The sequence below is a fragment of the Pteropus vampyrus genome, unplaced genomic scaffold (assembly GCF_000151845.1).
Source record: "Pteropus vampyrus isolate Shadow unplaced genomic scaffold, Pvam_2.0 Scaffold170, whole genome shotgun sequence".
NCBI lineage: Eukaryota > Metazoa > Chordata > Mammalia > Chiroptera > Pteropodidae > Pteropus > Pteropus vampyrus.
This window is the reverse complement of record NW_011888951.1, coordinates 3,221,717-3,241,878: the sequence shown is the minus strand read 5'-3', so window position 1 is coordinate 3,241,878 and position 20,162 is coordinate 3,221,717. Positions and strand designations below refer to the sequence as shown.

The following is a 20,162-nucleotide window of genomic DNA, read 5'->3' as shown; positions in this document are numbered from 1 at the left end:
CCCTGGTTTGATATGTACTTAACTGCTCGAGACTCCATTGTCCTGAACTTTAATCCATTTATGGCATTCAACCCCGACCCAAAGTCTGAGTATAATGACCAGCTCACCCGGGCGACCAACATGACTGTTTCTGCCATCCGGTTTCTGAGGACACTCCGGGCTGGCCTTTTGGAGCCAGAAGTGTTTCACTTGAACCCTGCCAAAAGTGACACTGATACCTTCAAAAAACTCATACGCTTTGTGCCTTCCTCTCTGTCTTGGTATGGTGCCTACTTGGTCAATGCATATCCCTTGGATATGTCCCAGTATTTTCGCCTATTCAATTCAACTCGTTTACCCAGACCCGGTCGGGATGAACTCTTCACTGACGATAAGGCCAGACACCTCTTGGTCCTAAGAAAAGGACATTTCTATGTCTTTGATGTTCTGGATGAAGATGGGAACATCGTGAATGCCTCTGAAATCCAGGCTCATCTGAAGTACATCCTCTCAGACAATAGCCCTGCCCCAGAGTTTCCGCTGGCATATCTGGGCAGTGAGAACCGAGATGTCTGGGCAGAGCTCAGGCAGAAACTCGTGAGTGATGGTAATGAAGAGAACCTGAGGAAGGTGGACTCTGCTGTGTTCTGTCTCTGCCTAGATGACTTCCCCATTAAGGACCTTGTCCATTTGTCCCACAATATGCTGCATGGTGATGGCACAAACCGCTGGTTTGATAAATCTTTTAACCTCATTATAGCCAAGGATGGCACTGCCGCTGTTCACTTTGAGCATGCTTGGGGCGATGGTGTTGCAGTGCTCAGGTTTTTCAATGAAGTGTTTAAAGACAGCACTCAGGCCCCTGCCGTCACTCCACAGAGCCAGCCTGTCAGAGCTGACTCTTCTGTTGCTGTGCAGAAACTCAGCTTCAAGCTGAATGATGCCTTAAAGGCTGGCATCAGTGCTGCTAAGGAAAAGTTTGATGCCACCACGAAAACCCTTACCATTGACTTAATCAGGTTTCAGAGAGGAGGCAAAGAATTCTTGAAGAAGCAGAAGCTGAGCCCTGACTCAGTGGCCCAGCTGGCCTTTCAAATGGCTTTTCTGCGGCAGTATGGGCAGACAGTGGCCACCTACGAGTCCTGTAGCACTGCAGCATTCAAGCACGGCCGCACTGAGACCATCCGCCCTGCCTCCATTTTCACAAAGAGGTGCTCCGAGGCCTTTGTCAGGGAGCCGTCCAAGCATAGTGCCAAAGAGCTTCAGCAGATGATGGCCGAGTGTTCCAAATACCATGGCCAGCTGACCAAAGAAGCAGCAATGGGTGAGATGGGGGTGGGGAGCATGCCTTTGAGTCACATTGCCCTCAGCACAAGGGTAAGCCTCAGTAATATTCTACCATGCATCTGATTTCCACCCCTTCACTAGTTTTAATCCCTCTGCCAACTTCCTTATTTTTTTTCTACCTAATAGTCTGAATGGCCAGACATGCCACTAGGGATCAGAATGTTCTTACCTCCTGAACAGGGATGGAGAAATGCATCTAACTTCATCCTCATTTAAGGTCACTTTTCAGTTGTGACACATGAGTGTTTGGGTCATCAGACTCAGTTTTGACAATTTAGGCTTTCTAAGTCCATAGCACTTCTTTCTTCATGTCCAGTACAGTGTGTTGGCTCCCTGTAAATAGGCCAGCTCAGAAGCTCTTTCCAAATCTAAGTGTCATCCTTCTTTGCTTTTTTGTGGTAAAATTCGAGACCTGGAAAGAACCTGGAGGATCACATAGTCCAATCCTTTCATGTAGCCAAAAGTCCTGGAACTGAAAGAGACTTCCAGGACATTTTGGTCTCATCCTTCCCCATTTTATAGGTAGGCAACTGAAGCCACGGGCCCAGAGTTACATAGCAAAGTAGCAGTAAAGCTGAGATAGAACCCTTTCTATTTTGTTCCACTGACTCAATATTGTCTTTTACGCTTGACCTGGACTTTAGATGTTATCTTAGTTTCTGCAGTCATCTCTTCACATACTTTTCTGATTTATTAACGTGATTTAGTTTCAGACTTTTTAAAATCATGCTTTCACTTTAGGCTCATTTTTAGTTCAGCCATTGACAACTTTTTCTTAAGGAACTATTCTAGAGTGAACTCCTGAGGTTAGTGAGATGAGGTGCGCATGCAGAGGTAGAGCTTTCTTCCATGCTCAAGGATGCTGTGATGGGGACTAATACATGGCGGGTGGGGGGAGGGTTACTAAGGTCCCTTTCAGTTCCGAGATTCTGAGACTCTGGCTTTTCGTTTTGTCTCTGACAGGCCAGGGCTTTGACCGTCACTTATTTGCTCTGCGGTACCTGGCAGCAGCCAAAGGGATTGTCCTACCTGAACTGTACCTGGACCCTGCATATGGGCAGATAAACCACAACATCCTGTCCACGAGCACACTGAACAGCCCAGCAGTGAACATCGGCGGCTTTGCCCCTGTGGTCCCTGATGGCTTCGGCATTGGGTATGCTGTTCACGATAACTGGATAGGCTGCAACATCTCCTCCTACCCAGGCCGCAATGCCCGGGAGTTTCTTCAATGTGTGGAGAAGGCCTTAGAAGACATGTTTGATGCCATAGAAGGCAAACCCATCAAAATTTAGCCTCTGTGCAGGGTAAAAGCCTCCATTGCTTCATTGATATGAAAATTGAGGCTTATGTAGCCAATAGGTGCTATTCTGTAACTAATGAAACTAATCAGCCAGTGTCATAAAGCTTGAACTTTAAAATCATGGTTTTTAAAGCTAAACATGTAATTTACAAGTGGGACTAGATCACAGTGAAAGGTATATGTGAGATTTCATTTTTAAGACATTTGATTAGGAGGTAGGATTTGAAAAAATAACTCAGGTGTATTTATTGTTGAAGCAGAAATTGTTGCTTGGAGATAGATGGTTCCTCTGAGTTTATTTTTTAACCTAATTTCCTAATCCCCACAAAGAAATTTCCAGCAGTAAGTCCAATAAGTTCAGGTAACAGTCAGTTCCTATGGGCTCCCTAACTTTTCTGGTGATGGTGAGAAACACTTTCATCCTTCCTATAAACTTGGCTTTCTCTCCTGGGACATCCTCTCTTTGAAAATCCTCTTTATTTTTCTAAGAAATGAACTGCTGATGTCTGATTCTAATAATCCTGCTGCAATAAAAGTTATTCCTGTGAATTTAGGGAATGCCATTTTACTATTCTTCAAGCCAAATAAGATTTATAATTGGTGTGTATTTAACCAGTTGAAGCTTATGTGCTAATTATGGCCTAATGTAGCCGTGATCACATTTTGCATTTGAAACATCTCCTATAAGTGACATGAATAGAATTTTTTGTTTACTGTTAGAACACTGCTGTAATGTGAAAGGGTATTCTGTTGTTTTTTGAAAAGGAAAGGCTTCTAATTTTACCTGCATTTACCCAGTGGCTTGCCCAGTGAGTTCCCGGACAACTGGGATTTGAATTTTGGTATGAGCCAGCTGTCAAGCATTTCCAATGCATTTTCTCACTTAATCCTCATACAGTTCATATAAATATGCCTGCATATCTTCTTAGCTGACTCCACCCATCCTTCACTCAGTAATTATTTAATGAATATCCAACAGGTACCAGGTCCTCTGTGTTCTATGGTTTGATCAAAGAGACATTTGATGGCTGCCAGTGTACGTAAAAACATAATGTTGCTGTCACTCATGAACCATGTTCAGGAATAGTTGAACTCCCAAGTTCATCGTGTCTTCACTTTATGACCAAAGGCAAGTTGTTTTGCTTCTCTGGTCTGTGAGTTCTTCTTTGTATAATGAGGATAATTCCTAGAACATGGTGATGTAATGAAGATTAGCTGTAATGATATAGGTAGAGCATGCTCACCCACTCTCATCTTCTACTATCCCCAGTTCTAGTAGCTCTAACTTCTACTACTTCTTGAACAGGAGACTGTTGTCCTGGAGGGTGGGGCAGGGAAGTTTCCTGGTGATGAGGAGTATATTTTTGTTGCTATTTTAAATGGCACTGTCTTGAATTATATTTTGCGTGTTGCCAGTATACTGAAATGTATTTGTTAATCTCAAATTGAGCATTTGTTAATGCTTTTAGATTTTCCAAGTAGAAAAACATAATCTGAAAAGTGAGTTTTTTCCTTTTCAGTCTGTTCACATTATCTTATACTGGTCAGCCCTTGAGCACATTGAATATCAGTGATGGACCTCATTTCGCCTTCATCTTGAATGGAATACTTCAAACGCCTCATGTAGATATCCTTTATGAGGTGAAGGTAGTTCCTTTCTAGTCCTAGTTTTTTTTTGCTAAGTTTCTGTGGTTGTTTTGCTGTTAAATGGGTATTGAATTTTACTGAATACATTTTCTGCATCTATTAACATAATCTACTTTTCCTTTAATGTTAATGATTGTTTGGGTTCCTCTACCTCCTGAAAGGTGAGAATTTAAAATATAAACAAAACCTTGAGATCTTTTTAATGTTTGTCTTTGAGCTTCAAACACACTGGCTAGTATAGAATAAAAACCAGAAAAGCTGCTTACCCAGTGCTTCCATTTACTTGCTTTCAGGCTGGGCAGTGGACTGGACCCATTGGGATAGGGGGCTGAGGGACCTGCTGGCTAAGGGAGGGAGGGGTAAAGAAGCCCTGTTTTGTCAGGTACAGAGAAGAGCAGGCCCAGGGGCCAGGAACACAGGGGACCTAGAAGAAAAACAATATAGCTGCCAGACTGGAGAGAGGGGACAAGGTAGGTACGTCTTCACCATCTCTGGACATGGCCACCTTTACCTGAAATCAGAGGATCTCCTCCTTAGTGCCCCACGACTATACCCTTTCCCAGTGGGCCATTCAGAAAATGAGGATATTTTTACTTCCAATGAATTCCAGGCTCCAGCAGAGAACATTGGAGAAATAAGGTCTCTCACAACAGGTTTTCCAAATGGATTCAGTGTGAAGGCATGAGCATGCCCTTGTGACCTAACCATGCACCAAATAACTCAGTTCACTGTGTAGGGGATCTTCAGACCCAGGAAACCAGGCCCATGACTGTTGTCTTCACATCTCCACAGAGCTGTCTGGGAGCAAAAGACGAAGTGTGACCACAAAAGGGACAAACCAGGACCAGCAGAAGCCACATGTAGCATGGAGGCTGACTGAGCATAAGAACTTTCATACTAACCTTCCTGATGGGAGGAGACTATCCCCATCACAGCAAGTGAGCAAAGACCTAATGACCACTTGGCCAGAATTTTATAGAGCAGATTCATGGTAGGACTAGATTGCTGACCTCTGCAGTTCCTTCTGGCCCCGGAATATAAAGTGACACCAGCTAACAGATGACTGTGTTCACTTGAAAGCCAAGCTGATCAATGCAGTGTTTTGGCTCAGGACTACTAGGCTCATGGCATCATTCCAGAGGCTCAGCTGCACTTCATATCATTGGCTTTGACACCTTTGGTCCTCTGGGTTAACCTGCCCACTCCCCAAGAGCTAGAGAGCCTTTAGAAGCTGTGTGTTCCTGCATATTTTGCAAATTGGATCAGATATAAGACTACATACTGTGGGAAGCTGTCAGGAAGCAGTAAGACCTCCAACATGAATTCTTATTTGTGGAGAGAGTGGCTGTACCTTCATGCACGAGTACAGCACAAACAGGCTTTATTGGTGGGGCTTGGGAAGCTGTAACAGAGATCAGCATGCAGACTGTGAGGGCTTAGACAGCTGCTAGGGAACAAGGAACAAGGGAATGAGCCTCAGTGGGCTGTTGCTTAGAACGTGTTGTCCCTTCTCAGTTCTTAGAAGTGTGCAGGAAGAGGGTTCAGCACTTTACAAACTGATGGGTGACCTCGTAGATTCCCACCGACTCCTGAGCCTTTTCGTCATAGTCAGTCCAGTCCTGTGGAAAAAAATGGCAGTTAGCCTCATGAGGTAGCCTGGGACAGTGGAGTGGAGAACTGGGACTTAAAAGGCCTAGTTCAGGCTTTTACTCATATTCATGAACATATATGACCCAGAACAGAGACAGACTGCTCAGATCTGAACTCCAGCTCTTCTAGCTTTGTGATTTGGGGCAAGTCGCTTAACCATTCTGATCCTTAGTGCTGTCTTTTATATTTTCAAAAAGGGGGGCAACAATAGACTTCATGATGGATGTTCAAAGAGTCGAATGAGGTGACATGTAAAAGTACTTAGCATAGTGCCAGACACACATGAGCGCAATAAATTTCAGTTACTATTATTAGGTGTTAATGAAAACTGAATGAAGTTTTTGTCCTTCCTTCGAGGCATGAACACAATACTTCCTTATCTGCAAGGGAGTAACATATCCAGTAATACAGTTGATTCTTGTTATTTGTGATAGGTATTCGTGGTAGGTTCTACAGTCACCACAAACACTGAATTAGTGAATACTGCACCACTGCTTCCAGGGAAAATACAGCGTTAGGTACCTGGGAGCATCAGACCACAACATTTTCTTCGACTGATCAATACATAACCTCGTTTCATGTATGTTTCTGTTTAAAACACCTTTTTAATATATTGTTGACTCATTAAAATTGAACTCACAGCCAACAGCACTATAACCCATGCCCGAACAAAGCTTATCTAACATGCTTTCTCCAGCAGGTACATCCCAACCATCGTGCATGTGGAATACTAGATAGTACTTATATACATGGGGCCATCTTAAACACCAAAATCACCAACAAAAAAGCACAAAGATATAGTCAGCTTTCCATTAATGAGCCTTGTTCACCTTAAAGGTAATTTCTACTAGGTACCCTATAGCACCCTGCAAGGCCCCCCAAGTCCCATCTGTACCTTCTCCTGTAGATTGATGTCACTGAAGAGTGTCCCTGATTCCACACCCTCAGCAGTGAAACCGGCCTACAGGTGACAGGAAGGCAGCAGTTAGTCTGAGGAAAAGGGAGAATGTGAGGGCTGGCCAGGGAACTAGCTTTTCTCACACCTTTAGGAAGGGAGGTCAGAGATGCAGTATGGGCAGTTGTTCTAGAATAACTACTGAGCTTCCAGGGCCTGGCAGTTGCCCTGGGACTAGAGTGGTCCTCGATTAGAACCCTATACCAAAAAACGCAGGAGTTACGGGGTAAACCCTTCCACTATCCCTGACAATCTCAAAGACTCTGGCCATGTCGCTCCCCTCTTTGGACCTTAGTTTTCTTACTTATGAAACAGGCAAGACCATACTATCTTTTCTGCCTACTTCACAGACTTGTGAGGTGAAAATGCTGCACCAATAAAGTGGGATGAGCATTGGCTCAAGTCAGATAGTTCTCAGTTCAAATTACAGTTCCATTGCTCACTAAACCTGGGCAAGTTACAAAATCTCTGAAGATCTTTCTCATCTGAAAAATAGGATGAATAACTTCACAGTGTCACACTGAGGATTAAATAATGTAACATGTAAAAGTGACCAGTATAGTGCCCAACACATAGTAGGCATTTAATAAACAATAATTATTATTATTCTTAGGAGAATTCATAGGCCATGATCTCTGTAGGAAGCAAAGTTCTCCTGTCACTTTCTACATGTCCTCCCCAAAGATACAGGTTCCCTAGGAAGACAAACATACCTGGGGCTGGAAATCAACTGGTTCAAGGCCCCGGCACTCAAACTCTACTATCGTCTTGAACTTTTCATTGTCTTCAGTCTAGAAAGGAAGTGTATTGAGGACATAAGCACAACTGTGCCTTCAGGATGACCCCATGGCCCCTCCCCTTCCTGCCAAGTAGGTTCTGACCGCCCTGTGAATCCAGAATGGGACTCAGTAGCAACTCTTCCCCTTCTGAAAGAAGCCTGCCTTGGGTACCTGCTTCCCCTGAGACCTTGGACATGTATGCTGCAGAACAAAGAGTGTGGACTCTGGGGTCAGCCTGTCTAGATATGCGGCAGAGCTCTGGCTCTCTTCCCCTTTGGGCCTGAGACTGTCAAATGGAGCTGAGTAAACCACTATTTATTGTGAGAATTTGAAATACGTGTAAGATGCCCAGCAGAGAACTCAACACTCTGCTCAATAAATGGTAGATATTATTATCAACATCAAAAATATGAACAAGAATATTAAGCTACAGAGTCTCTAGATCATCCAAACAGCCCCAGTATACTTAGCTGCACCCTATAGCTAACCATCTGCCATGCTGTGAAGGTAGGGGGCTGACTTATAGCCTTTGAAATGGGATTTGCTTGCAGAGGGGGCACCTCTGAGGGGTTAATATAACCAGGAAATTCATGTTACCTGACCCATGGGCTCACAGATCCCAAGCATCACACCCACATATTCATTCTCATTCTGTCATTCACTATAAAACCATTTCCTACACACTGACCATGTACCTGGCACTGATGGGGCACTTCTTTGTTGGTTCTGATTTGCTTTTTGTTTGCTAGTCTGTCTTCCACTAGATTATGATTTAATTGAGGGCAAGTTCTCATTTAATTGCTCTCTTTAATTCAAGACGAAGCTGAGAATCTGGCATAAATTAGACATTTTTCAAAAATACCAAATAAGGAATAAATGAATACAAGTTAACTGCCCTTCTTTAAACAAACAGATCCAAAGTACACATATCCTCCTGCATCCTTGAACCTGTTATACAGTAATGTATAACTACCTCGTGACATGGACAATATCAAGATTGGGATGCACCATTCAAAGGACTCTACCACGTTTGGTTTCAGAGAAGGCTCTCAAGTCTCTTTAAGATATAGATAAGGCAAGTGCATCTAGGAATGGAAACTGAGTGGCTGGGCTGGGTCAGAGGTCCCTCAAGCTCCAACAGCCCAGCACTTATTAAAAAAAACAAAAACACTGCAGTAGTCTGTTATGAGTCTTGTCTCTACCAAGCAGTCAGTGTATGGTGAATAAATAACTGCTAGACTGAGTTAGTGAATAAGAACATGAATGAATGTCCTATGGCAGGTTACTCTGGGGCAGATATAACTCTAGAACCCAGGCCTCCTGGCTCCCAACTTAGATTTAATCCCACCATGCCTGCCACTATAGCTGGCAACTTACATTGTAAGATTTGATAGTGCTGCTCAAAATCTCTGAAACATAAAACAGAAGACAAAATTGACTTGAGTCCATACCTTGGCCCCACCCCCAGATACCCAGAAGTGGCTCTAGGAAAGAGTCTGCTGCAGAAGCCTGGTTGCCTCAGGCCTGGGTCAACCCACAGGTAACATGAGCTTGCTTTTGGTTTGGTACCAGGAAGCTGGGAGCTAGCCTGGCAGAGCTCAGTATTCATGGCCTGACCTACCAATGGAGTTCTCCCTCGCGCACAGCTTGCACTTCTGGACCATGGAGGCGCTACCACGGCCTCCCTTCAGTGCCACACTGTCCTAGGAAGGAGTAAACAGAACCTCTAGTCACATATCAATTAGATGTAGGGTACTGAAGAGATCCAGTCCCACCACTTATTATTCAACTGAAGAGACCAAGACACAGAGAGGGTGATTGATGTCCTAGGACAAGAATCCTAAGGAGGCTTCTTGAGACTGAAGAAAGGACTTCTCCTTGATTTTGAACTCTGCCTCAAACCTCAAAGCTGCCTGTTGTTCCCAGTGTTGATCACACTGATGCCTGCCCTTTCAAACCACAAAAAGAAAGGTCCAAAGACTGGGGAAATTAGGGTCCCATGTTCCCCAAATCCCTACCCAGAGATGTACATGTGTTCGTGTGTGGGTATGGTGGTGGGAGTAGTAGTTACCATCTGCCGAATGTATTGCCACTTCTCTGAAATCTCGCCACAGCTGCCACATTTCATCTTGGGAGGAAAAGAGCATTAATAAAGTAGTAAACTCAGTTGGGCAGACACTGCAGGAAGGGTAAGGCAGATTCATAACCTACCTTCCTGTCAGCAATTTCACTTCATCTTTACAACAAGGCCAACCAGGACATAGACTTATCTCTGGGCAAAGAATAGGTCAAACTTTCTGGTGTTGGCGTTCCCACCCTCCTTTAAGAAGTGCCCAGTTTAGCTAGGGATTCAAGGCTCAGGGTACAGAAATGGCCTCAACAGAGCCTCCACCCACTCTGCTGAGTTCCTCTGTGTTCCTACAGGCCCTTGTAGGTCCCTAGTACAAGTATATATCATTATGTTGTTACTCTATTTCTCTCTCCTTCGCTAGACTGTGCTTTTTGAAACCAAAGAAAATCAATTCCTCAAATAAGCCCTGACACTTGGGCTTCAAAATATATGGAAATAAAGGTAGTCAGAAGGCTTCCTTGAAAGAGATAAGGCTTTTGTCGGGTACTGAAGAATGCTGGGATTTAGACTAGGAGGAAAACAGAGCATAAGCTCCGGGATCTGCGAGAGTGAAAGGCCTCAAATTGCTAGGGTAAGAAGGGGATCTCTAGAGATCATGCCACTAGGGTACCAGATTTACCAGTACTGAGTGGGGAAGTAAGGGTGGAACCATACTCAAAATTAAACGACTTCACAATGAAATCTCATCAACAAATAAAACAGAAGGTGAAATTATTCTTACTAATTCACAATATCCCTTAAAGTAGCCTTTCGTTCAGCACTTGTTTACATATCATGAAATAGTTAACGGAGAAAAAAATGACAAAGGGAATTTCAAGACACTGCCAATTAAGGATTAACCAATAAACTTTAAAAATCAAACATAAAATTCTATCAAGAAAAAGGACATTTAATGGTTAAACATTTCCCATCCTACTGGAGATAAGGCTGCAGTTTAATACGAGATCAAGTTGGGGAATGTCTTCCCCGGACCGGGGCCTGGAGGTGCGGCCCAAACAGCCCCGTCCCTTCCAGGGCGCGATCCCACCCGGAACTTCGAAGAGCCTACTGCCTCTCGAAGCTCCTCCCTTCTCCACGTCAAGGGCCCCGCCCCTCCAGCCGCACCTTCAGGTACCACCGGAAGTCCTCCCCCACAGGCCGGAGGTTAGTGACGTTCTCCAGCGTGGCTTTGAGCTGCAGCGCGATTTTCTGAGGAGAGGGAGGGCCAGAGCGACCGCATCAACAGCGCCTGCGCAGCCCCACGCCTAGCCCCAGGCCGGCCCCTCCCAGCAGGAGCCCTGTCTTTCGGCTCTTTCTCAGAGCAAGCCCGCTCCCCTCATTTTTTCCCGGACCGAGCCTCTGCTTCCCAGATCCTCGCCACCGCCCTGTCCCTGCCCCGGTGGCGATTCGCCGCCGCCTCACCCCCATAGTGGCCTGGCTCCGCACGGCCCTTGCTGCGGTCGCTACTTTCCGGCCAGTCGTAAACGGCGGGCGCCGCCTGCGCACCCTCGGTGAGGGCCTGCTGCTTGCGTTGGGCGGGGCGCTGGGACGGGTGTCTGCGCGCGCTTTTCTGGAGTATGGTGTTTTTTGTTTTTGCGTTAGGTGAACACACGATGGAAGTAACATGCGTCTGCAGTTAGCCTGCTACGACCCGTAGATGCCTGCCTCCAGCGATCAGTAATTCCAGATCTTTACTGAACTGGGATGTCGTGCCAGCACTAAGCTATTTTGAAGGATACCGCGGCAAATTTCTTAACACTCGCAGATCTCTTCCCTGGCTCTTCAATACTCTGCCTTTCCACTCCCAACCTCGCTACTTAGATAAGGCGGGGCCAGCTTCGCAGATTTGAGGGGTGAGGCCTTTTCCTCTAAACTGCTCTTTCCTCTCGAGCCCCGCTTTCAGAGGGTTGGCCCGTGCGCTCGTCCTCATTGCGGTCCCCAAGACTGGACACTCCCCTTTCGCTGGCTCTTCTCTGGGCTTCCATCTGGTTTATCCTTATACATCTAGGGAACCTTGTTTCACCTGCCCTCTTGTCCAGGGTACATCTGAGACCATACAGGCACTGTGAGCATTACAAGGAAGAGCCCATTCAAGTCTATAGGCTCCTGAGCTCATCACTGTCATTTCTTTAAAATTTGGAGTGACTATTTTTGATATCTCCCACCAACTTACCTCATTGCCCCAAGTACCTTTCTATGGAAAAGTGCACTGGAGACAGGAACCCTGACATCTTGGTTCCCAGATCTGCACCTAACCTCATGCCCTGGTCTCTTTGAAGGAGTCAGAGCCGGTGTATTGGGGGCAGGGTGGGGGGGCTGGGGCGCGGCGCGGCACTGACTTAGGAGTCAGAAGACTTTGGACCTTGTTCCAAGTTGGCTTGTCTTGAGGGACGTGAACTTAGATCAATCACTTTTCCTCAGTTAAATAACACATTACAGCCCAGTTCCTTTCAGTGCGCACAATCTGTTCAACCAGGACTTTGCCTAAGGAAGCCATACAATTTAACACAAGGAAAAAAGTTCCTACTGATGTACCTGCTTAACAAATTCCCACACTAGCTGTACCTACTAGGTCTCAGTTCTTAATGGCTGTTGGGATTCTGATTTTAAAATATATTGGAAAACCTAAGGGTGATGAACACACAATGCAATATACATATACCTTACTGTTGAATTGTACACTTGAAACTTACTTGATTTCGTTAATGTCACCATATTAAAAACAAATATTCAATGCCAAAAAAAAAACCAAAAAACGTATTGGGAAACTTCTAAGACCAGGCATTTTACCCCTTAGAATACAATAAATCAAAGTATGTTCTCTCATACTGAAATAGCTACGGATGAATCTAGCAAAGATGATTTTTAAAAACCTGACCTCTATTACATCTCTATAATAAAGGGGGAGGAAAAAACCCAACTACAATACTATTTTACACCAAAAAAATTTAAAAATACTTCATTAGTATAAAATATCCAGTATTCAAATTTCCGTAACGATGTTAATTTTAAATGTTTTGAATCATGATCCAAATAGGATCCAAGCATTGTATTGTTTATATGGCTTTTAAATTTCCTTTATAGTTTCCTGCTCCATCTCTACATTATGTTTGCAATTTAGTTATTGAAGAAACCAGATCACTTGCCCTGAAGTTTCCTCTAGATATTGCTGATTGGATTCTCACTGATTTTTTTAACACGATTCTCTATTTTCTTATTTCCTGTAAATTGTAGTTATAGCTAGAACATTGATTTGGTTAGATTTGTGGACAATACTTCACATAGGATGTCAGTGTTTTAAAAAGTAATTGAAAAGCTCACATATTCAGACCTTTATAAAACTAAAAATTGCATTTTGTTATGCATTTATTAAAGAAAATCATTTATAGTTTATAAAAAAAAAATTGCCCTGATATACATGAAAATTTCCTGATAATGGTAATTAAAAATAGCCACTACCACCCCCTTGTGTCCATACTAACATTCAATCTAGATTGGCTTAATCTTGAAGTGTAATCCAATAAGACTGAAGACCAAACACTTCAGGTCCTGGACAAGGTAATAGAATACTCGTAAGCCTTCTGGATCCCTAAAATGCAAGAGAAAAAAAAAATGTTTAAAAAGCTGAGAAAAACTAGCAAGATAATACCATTTAATAACACAGATTATGTACCAAGATATTACTCATGAAAGTATTTACAGAATATAAACTCTGAAAACAACTAAGTGTTCAAAACGAAGGAAAAAGCTATATACTATACATTAAAATGAAATATAAAGTCATTTAAAATATTAAGGCATTTTTAAATAAGAAAATATTAAGTGAAAAAATCATTAAAATAAGATTGTTGATCTCGATATTTGTGCTTTTAAAAACTTTTTAATGCACAGAAAAAAAATAAATACTTCAAGGTATTAACGGTTTCTAATTGATAGGTTTATCTTTCTAATTGAAAGGTTTCCCCTTTCTACTTTTCCTATATTTTCAATAATGAGCATGTATTACTTTCAGAATTATGAAAACAAATTTTATAAGTAGTACTAAACAGGACTGAGAAGCTGAAGATTACTATGGCATAACTCGCTAACAAGAGACTGTCCAAAGGAAGACGGCTATGCCCAATATGTACTAAAAGTGAGCCATACTGAATCCCAAATTCTCAAAACACAAAAGACAAAAAAAAAAAAAAAGGATGGCAACATCTGAAGACTCTATTATATAGTTTGTTTCAACTTTATAATTTGCCCTACTGACGTGAATTTTTAAATTTATATTCTAAACAATTTCAGTTTTGTCCAAGTCAGACTTTAAGATGTGCTAGTCTGAATGACCAACAATGAAAAAGTTGTTCAGGCTCAGTGATGCTACAGTTTTCTCAAGCACTTGTTTTGGCTTTTTTTTTTTTTTTTTGGCCAGATTCTTACCCACTTTGGCTGCTCCTATGGCATTACTCTGTGTGTGTCACTGAGAAGCAATTATTAGCAATGACTGAATAAAACACCAAAAGCAATAGGAGAAAGCCCCTGAAAATAATTTCGAATCTCTCTCCAATGAGGGGGACAAAGCTGACCCTTTCTGTCTTGCATCTGTTCCAGATCTTACCATAATGGTCCCAATTTGGTTAAGGGTTTCATATCAACAGGCTGCAAAATAGGCACATCTGGATATTAGGATCATGTACACTTACTTGGATTGATTAACGTCAATAAGGGAACCAATTTTTGATGTTGTGAAGGAAATGTGTTCATCTCCAATGACGATTTCAAGCTCCTAGAAACATTAAAAAAAAACTAAGTCAAACTGAACTGGAATTTTCATCAAGCACACAAGAAGGAGGTTCATCATCTGCCAAATCACAAAAACTCTACAAAAACTCACAGCACATAAACAAGACCAGTTCCCTCTGAGCACTAAACTGTGCCGGGTACTGGAAACAAAGAGATAAATAATGGTTTAGTTCATATTCTTAGAGGAAGTTGTGTCTATAAGGCTCCACCATTTCTGGGATTTAAAAGAGATTACATTGGAGTTTTTGTTATTAACAGTGTGGAGTGACGTATAAATCTGTGTTTTACAAATACCAAATATCTAACTTTTCTGGGGAATATGGGACAGTTTTGGACAACGATAAATGTTATGAAAACAATAAAACAAATCTTACTTTTTTTAAAATGACAAGCAGGACATCACTGAAGTGACATATGAAGACTTCAATAATAAAGACAGTCTTGGATAGAATATTCTAGGCAGCATGTAGCAAATATAAAGGTCTTAAATTAAGAACTGAGGTATGTCTGAGGAACAGAAAAAAGGCCTGTGAGGTTTGAACACAGCCAGAGATTTTGAGAATGGTAGAAGATAAGGTGAGAGTTAGGATTTTATTTTAAATGCAGTGGTTAAACCACTGGAGAGTTTAAAATCAGCAGAATACAGTAAGTCCTCATTTAACCTTATCATTTGGTTCCATGACTTTAAGCAAAACGATGTAGTATAGGAAAACCAATTTTTAATAGGCTAATTGATATAAACAAGTTATGTTCCTACGACATCTCATCAATGTTATAAGGAAACCATAATGAGCAGAATGACATTATTTGAGAACTGGCTGTACATAAAAAATTTACATTTTAAAAGATTACTGTGGCTTCTGGATGGAAAAATGAGTTGTACAGGACAAGAAGAGAAACAAGGAAATCAATTAGGAGTCTGGGTTAGGAAGGAAACATCTGAGGTTGAGAGAAGTATCTCTCATATACTTAGTTGCCTACATGATTTTCCTTCCATTAGACTGCTAAAATAACTATGTTCTATTTATCTTTGTATCCTCATAATGCTTTGTCCATAGTAGTCACTCAGTAAGTGAGGTCAGCAGCAAAAGCTCTAAGAAGAGGGGGAGGGGATTACAAGAAGAAATTCAGGGCTGAGCTCTAGATGTCAGCAGCACCACTTGCTCTCTGTGTTCCTCCCTGTGGGGTTACTGCTTCCTTAGACCAAGGTGCTGATAATCTGCTTTGAGTATAGCTCCCTAACATGCATGAGCATATGCACACACAAGTGGATTCAATGTCAATATCCAGAGCAGTAAACCTCATCTTATTTGTAAGATCTCTGTACTGTGGATAGCTGCTAAAACACTCACCTGTCGGCCCACTCGGTCAGGAGGAGGCCACAAAGCATCATCCTCTTTGGTAATTTCACTGTCATCAATTATTCTCTTCAATTCTTCCATCACACTTTTATGTACATAAGCCTGAAAGCAAGTTGAAAAACAGAATTTAAATTGTATCCTTAAGCAGCATACTGAATCGGATAGCAATACAAATAAAAAAAGACTGCTCCTGAAAACTTATTTCCAGCACTCCTGTAAATGAGAAGACATTCAGGATTGACCTCAGCATGTTGAAGAGGGCAGAGTCAGAAGTACCCAATGACCACACTTCAGTCCTCCAACTACTTGTTTCTACTTCTGGATATAACCTGTTCACATGAACCTTCTCCTTGCCTACATACCCAACTCACACCTAAACCCAAAACAAAAGATGTATGAGTAACCTTGGTGATTCTTAACTAGATAACATGCTTCTAAAGAGGAGAGATATATCTTTTAGAATATTTTAAAAGATTACTCTGGCTTTTACATGCTTTACATATTACAACATTTTACATACTATGTTAAAAAAAGTGAGGAGATGCTAATGTGTGAGTAAGCATAAAACTGACTGCTAATTAAATATAATAGTATGAAAATATGTTGACTGTTAAGATATTTTCAAATGTGACCAAGTGGTTAAAAAGAAAAAGTAGCTTTTATGAAGACTTAAATGGGGTGGTAGAAATCATACCAAAATGGAGCATACATGGACTTGACAGAGGCAGGCATAGGTTTTAATTCCTGCTTTATCCCTTATTAACGAGGGTGACTTTGAACAAGTCCCATAATTAATACTTGGGTCTTCATTGTCTTATCTGTAAAGGGTATATAATATCACCCATCACACAGCTTACAATCTAGGTCAAATTAAGATCATGTATGTAAAATCACCAGTGCCATGCTTGGCATCTACCATATATTCAATGGTGTTAACTGCTTTCTTATGCTTCCTTTCCCCATTCAAATGCAAGTTAAAAAGCTCTACTGAGTGCTATGCATTAGGGAATATGCCAAAGACTTTGAGTGGGGGTAGGCTTTATTATTTCTATTTTTGCAGATGAAGAAACTGAGACTTATCAAGTTCAGCCAGGGAATTTGCCCAAGGTCACATGGTTAATAAGTAGCAGATTACAAAGCAAGATATGCAAGAGTTCAAATGATTACCACTAATTAATTGATTTGGCATTGTGAAAAAAATACAAACTAAAAGATTTGAGAAAAACTTTAGAAGCTGTCTACAGACATAGCTATACTTCTCTATTCTTTATCTTTCAAAACTACTCCCAGAAAGAACAAAAACAAGACAAAAAGCTAAATTGTAGTGAATGAAAGACTCAGGAGGCTCATTACCTCTTTTCTGATCATGACATCATTTTTGTAATTGCTGTTGTTGGCATATCTCAATTTACCTGTGAGGGGCAAAAAACAAATTCAATGTATAATAAAAATGTATGACTAAAGCATCATTAGCCTACTAAGACTATTGGCTGTTGCTTAAAATGTATCTTAACTTTCCCCTCAAGTGTCTAACAAATTTATTATTTACACCTTCGGTTTCAACAATACCAGTTTTTTCAGTTCTTCACTTTAGGCTATTAAATAGGTCTCACAGCAAAAATAATACAGCTGACATTGAATTATAGTTCTTGCAAAAGGTTAGCTCAAATGAGATAAAAGAACACAGACTCTTGGGACTCTGGCAAATAATCTCTCTGCAGGTTAATATCCTCAGATGAAAATAGGGATAGTAACTGGTAACTTAGTAGCACACAGGGCCTCCTAAGACTCAAATGAGTTGTGAAAGCCTTTTGAAAACATACATATATTATCATGTGAATATGCAATACTCTGATCTATTCCTGTGATTAAAAGTTGTGGTTTTATTATTTACCACATTTGGTTTATAAGGCCCTTTGTGTCTATGTGCATTCAACAGGCTGGGTATATATATGGTGGGTATGAAGGAAAAGATAAAAATAGAAGAGGCAACTTTTCCCCATAGAATAGAAGGCACATATGTAAAGAGCCAAACTGATGCCTCACTGCACTGTTTCTCTGCTTTAAGTGTCTCTCCTTTCAGTTCATTCTCAATATAGTGAACAAAGTGATGTAGTAACACATGGATCTGATTAGGTTACTCTAATATTTGGATACTGACAATGGCTGCTCACTGACTTCTTGATCAAATCAAAATTCAACATGGCATACTGTTAAACTGAGCCCCATCTGCCTTTCCAGGCTCACTCCTGCAACAGTTCTCTCTCATGATAGCTGAAGTTAATCAGACTACTTCGTTTTTGCCTGAAACATCCCATGCACTTTTTCGTTTTCAACCTCTTTGCCATTAACGTTGTCCAAAATGCCCTCTTTACTCTCATCTGCTTAAACAACTCCTATAATTACTGAAGTCTCACATTCCCCTTTCCCAAGTCATTTTACGCAGGAAGCCTCCTCTGAACTAGATGAGGTGCCTTCCTTCTGCTCTGAGTCCCTTCTGTCTTGTCACCTAATATACTGTCTTGTCTCTGTTTACAAATCTATCTCCTTCACAAATGTGACTTGTCAGGTTCATCGTTGTGCCCCGATTTAGTGGGAGTTTTCTGTCATTTTTGATTTCTTTTCCTTCACTACTGCGCCCCATCCATACATCCTATAATTGACAAAGTACTGTTGGTACTGCCTCCAAAAGTATCCTAAATCCTTTTCTCTCCTTTTACTAACACTCTAGTCTCAACAGTTGTCTCAACAACTGTTACTGTCTCCTAATAAGTAGTCCTGTTTCCATTCTTGCTCATTCTGCACCCAATAATTAGAATACTTTTTCAAGAACAGATCACATCTCTTCTTTGCTTAAAACTTTCCAATTGCTTAGTGCTGCACTTTGAATAAAATCCAAACTCTACCATGGCTTACAAAGACTTACATGGTGTGACCCCTGCCTACTTATCCCACATCATCTCTCACTATTCTCCCCAGAGCTCACTACTTTTCAGCCACACTGGTCACCTGAGATATGTCTAGCTCATTCCTGCCCTACAGCTTTGACACTTGTTGTTCCCTCCCTAGAAGGCTCTTCCTTCTGAGGTTCACAAGGTTGACTCTTTCTTGTCAATCAGGGCTCGGGTCAAATACCCTCTCTTCAGAGAACTCTCCAATGGCTACTCTATCTAAAAGCAGCCCAGCAGCAATTACTCCATTTTGTTTTATTTTCTGACCATTCATCACTACCTTCCCATTTCTCTCCCAGCACTAGAATACAAGTTCCACGAGAACGGAAGCTTGTCTATCGTTCACTTCTGTATCCGAGATCGTGGAACACAGACTGGCACAAAAGAGGGCGTTCAACCCATGTTTGTTGAAAGAAGCATTCTGTCAAAAGATGTTATTAAACAGAAGTCCCTGCACATATACAGAAAAAACCAGTGGGGCGGACACAGGATTGTTTCTTCCAGATCCGCGCCGCACAGATATGGTATCAGTCCGTTCCTTCTCTAATTCCCGGCTCGTACCGGACCCCAGGGCTCCCCACTTGCCCGCCCCCAAGCCTAGTGCTCGCTCCCGAGGGCCGGGAAGCCGCTCTCACCGTCGGGTCGGAACTCAAACTCCAGGAATTCGTGGCCGAACTTGCCCTTGTGACCCACATAATAACGCAGATAAAAGTCACTCTCCATTGCTCGCAAAAGGCAACGGAGTCCGAACTTTAATATCAAACCACACCGCCGCCGTAAGCGCCCGACACTGACGTTTACGGCGGCGCGCGGAAGTGACGTCAAAGCACGCCGTCACCGGAAGCGAAGGGGCCCCTCCTGGGGTACGGACAATGCGGCCCCGCCCCTCCCGACGGAAACAGGGGACCTTTCACTTGGAGGCGGGGTCAGTGCAGACACGTACCCTCAGCTTGAGGCGGGAACAAGACATTAACCAGCAGGTGTTCTCCTAAGCATAAGGCCATGCCGTCAAAGAGCTTCAGGGCCTCGCTTCAAGTTCTTGGGCTGAATACCTAAGTCCTGTGTCCTTCCAGGCTCAACCTTCACTTAAAGGACTATGTGAGAGGGACAGAGCTGCTCACGGTCTCTGGACCTAGGTCATCTCAGCAGTAAAATGGGGTTAAATAACCCCACCTCACAGGAGAACGCAGTGCACGGTAGTATGCGTGTGTCTAAAGTTGGGTCCCACCGAACTTTGTAGATTAAGGACCAGTTAGAGAAAACCTTTCTCAGAGATGCTTTTCCTAATTTAC

The 20,162-nt window shown here is 42.3% G+C and overlaps 3 protein-coding genes across 13 annotated transcripts in view; 1 reads left to right on the top strand and 2 right to left on the bottom strand.

The window, feature by feature from the left end:
- CPT2 (carnitine palmitoyltransferase 2) overlaps positions 1-5,843 on the top strand; it is an 18,762-nt gene extending 12,919 nt beyond the window's left edge. For 6 of the 10 annotated variants that reach the window (XM_023536769.1, XM_023536770.1, XM_023536772.1 and 3 more), the window contains 3 exons: positions 1-1,303; positions 2,290-2,482; positions 4,150-4,541. The exon at positions 1-1,303 is cut by the window's left edge and continues 1 nt beyond it. In XM_023536769.1, coding sequence (XP_023392537.1) covers positions 1-1,303; positions 2,290-2,482; positions 4,150-4,291 — 1,638 coding nt within the window. In that variant the 3' untranslated portion in view covers positions 4,292-4,541. Of the gene's footprint in view, positions 1,304-2,289; positions 3,242-3,608; positions 4,542-4,658 lie in introns of those variants that run through there. The other 4 variants (XR_002782846.1, XM_011370464.2, XM_011370463.2 and 1 more) reach the window with 4 other exon arrangements.
- CUNH1orf123 (chromosome unknown C1orf123 homolog) lies at positions 5,603-11,321 on the bottom strand. Of its 2 annotated transcripts, XM_011370459.2 has the most exons (8): positions 11,193-11,321; positions 10,896-10,979; positions 9,732-9,788; positions 9,282-9,363; positions 9,038-9,069; positions 7,595-7,672; positions 6,822-6,887; positions 5,603-5,895 (listed from the first exon to the last, which is right to left on the bottom strand). In XM_011370459.2, exons 1-8 carry the CDS (start codon positions 11,196-11,198, stop codon positions 5,818-5,820), a joined length of 483 nt encoding a protein of 160 aa, XP_011368761.1. In that variant the 5' UTR covers positions 11,199-11,321; the 3' UTR covers positions 5,603-5,817. The 2 variants fall into 2 exon arrangements, with proteins under 2 accessions (XP_011368761.1, XP_011368762.1); XM_011370460.2 differs by lacking the exon at positions 10,896-10,979 and having other exon boundaries at positions 5,606-5,895; positions 11,193-11,296.
- Positions 11,322-13,118: 1,797 nt separating this feature from the next.
- Positions 13,119-19,704, bottom strand: MAGOH (mago homolog, exon junction complex core component). Its single transcript, XM_011370458.2, has 5 exons — positions 19,506-19,704; positions 17,273-17,331; positions 15,911-16,021; positions 14,459-14,541; positions 13,119-13,359 (listed from the first exon to the last, which is right to left on the bottom strand). The coding sequence occupies exons 1-5, from the start codon at positions 19,591-19,593 to the stop codon at positions 13,260-13,262; spliced, it is 441 nt and encodes a 146-aa protein (XP_011368760.1). The 5' UTR covers positions 19,594-19,704; the 3' UTR covers positions 13,119-13,259.
- Between the last annotated feature and the right edge of the window lie 458 nt (positions 19,705-20,162).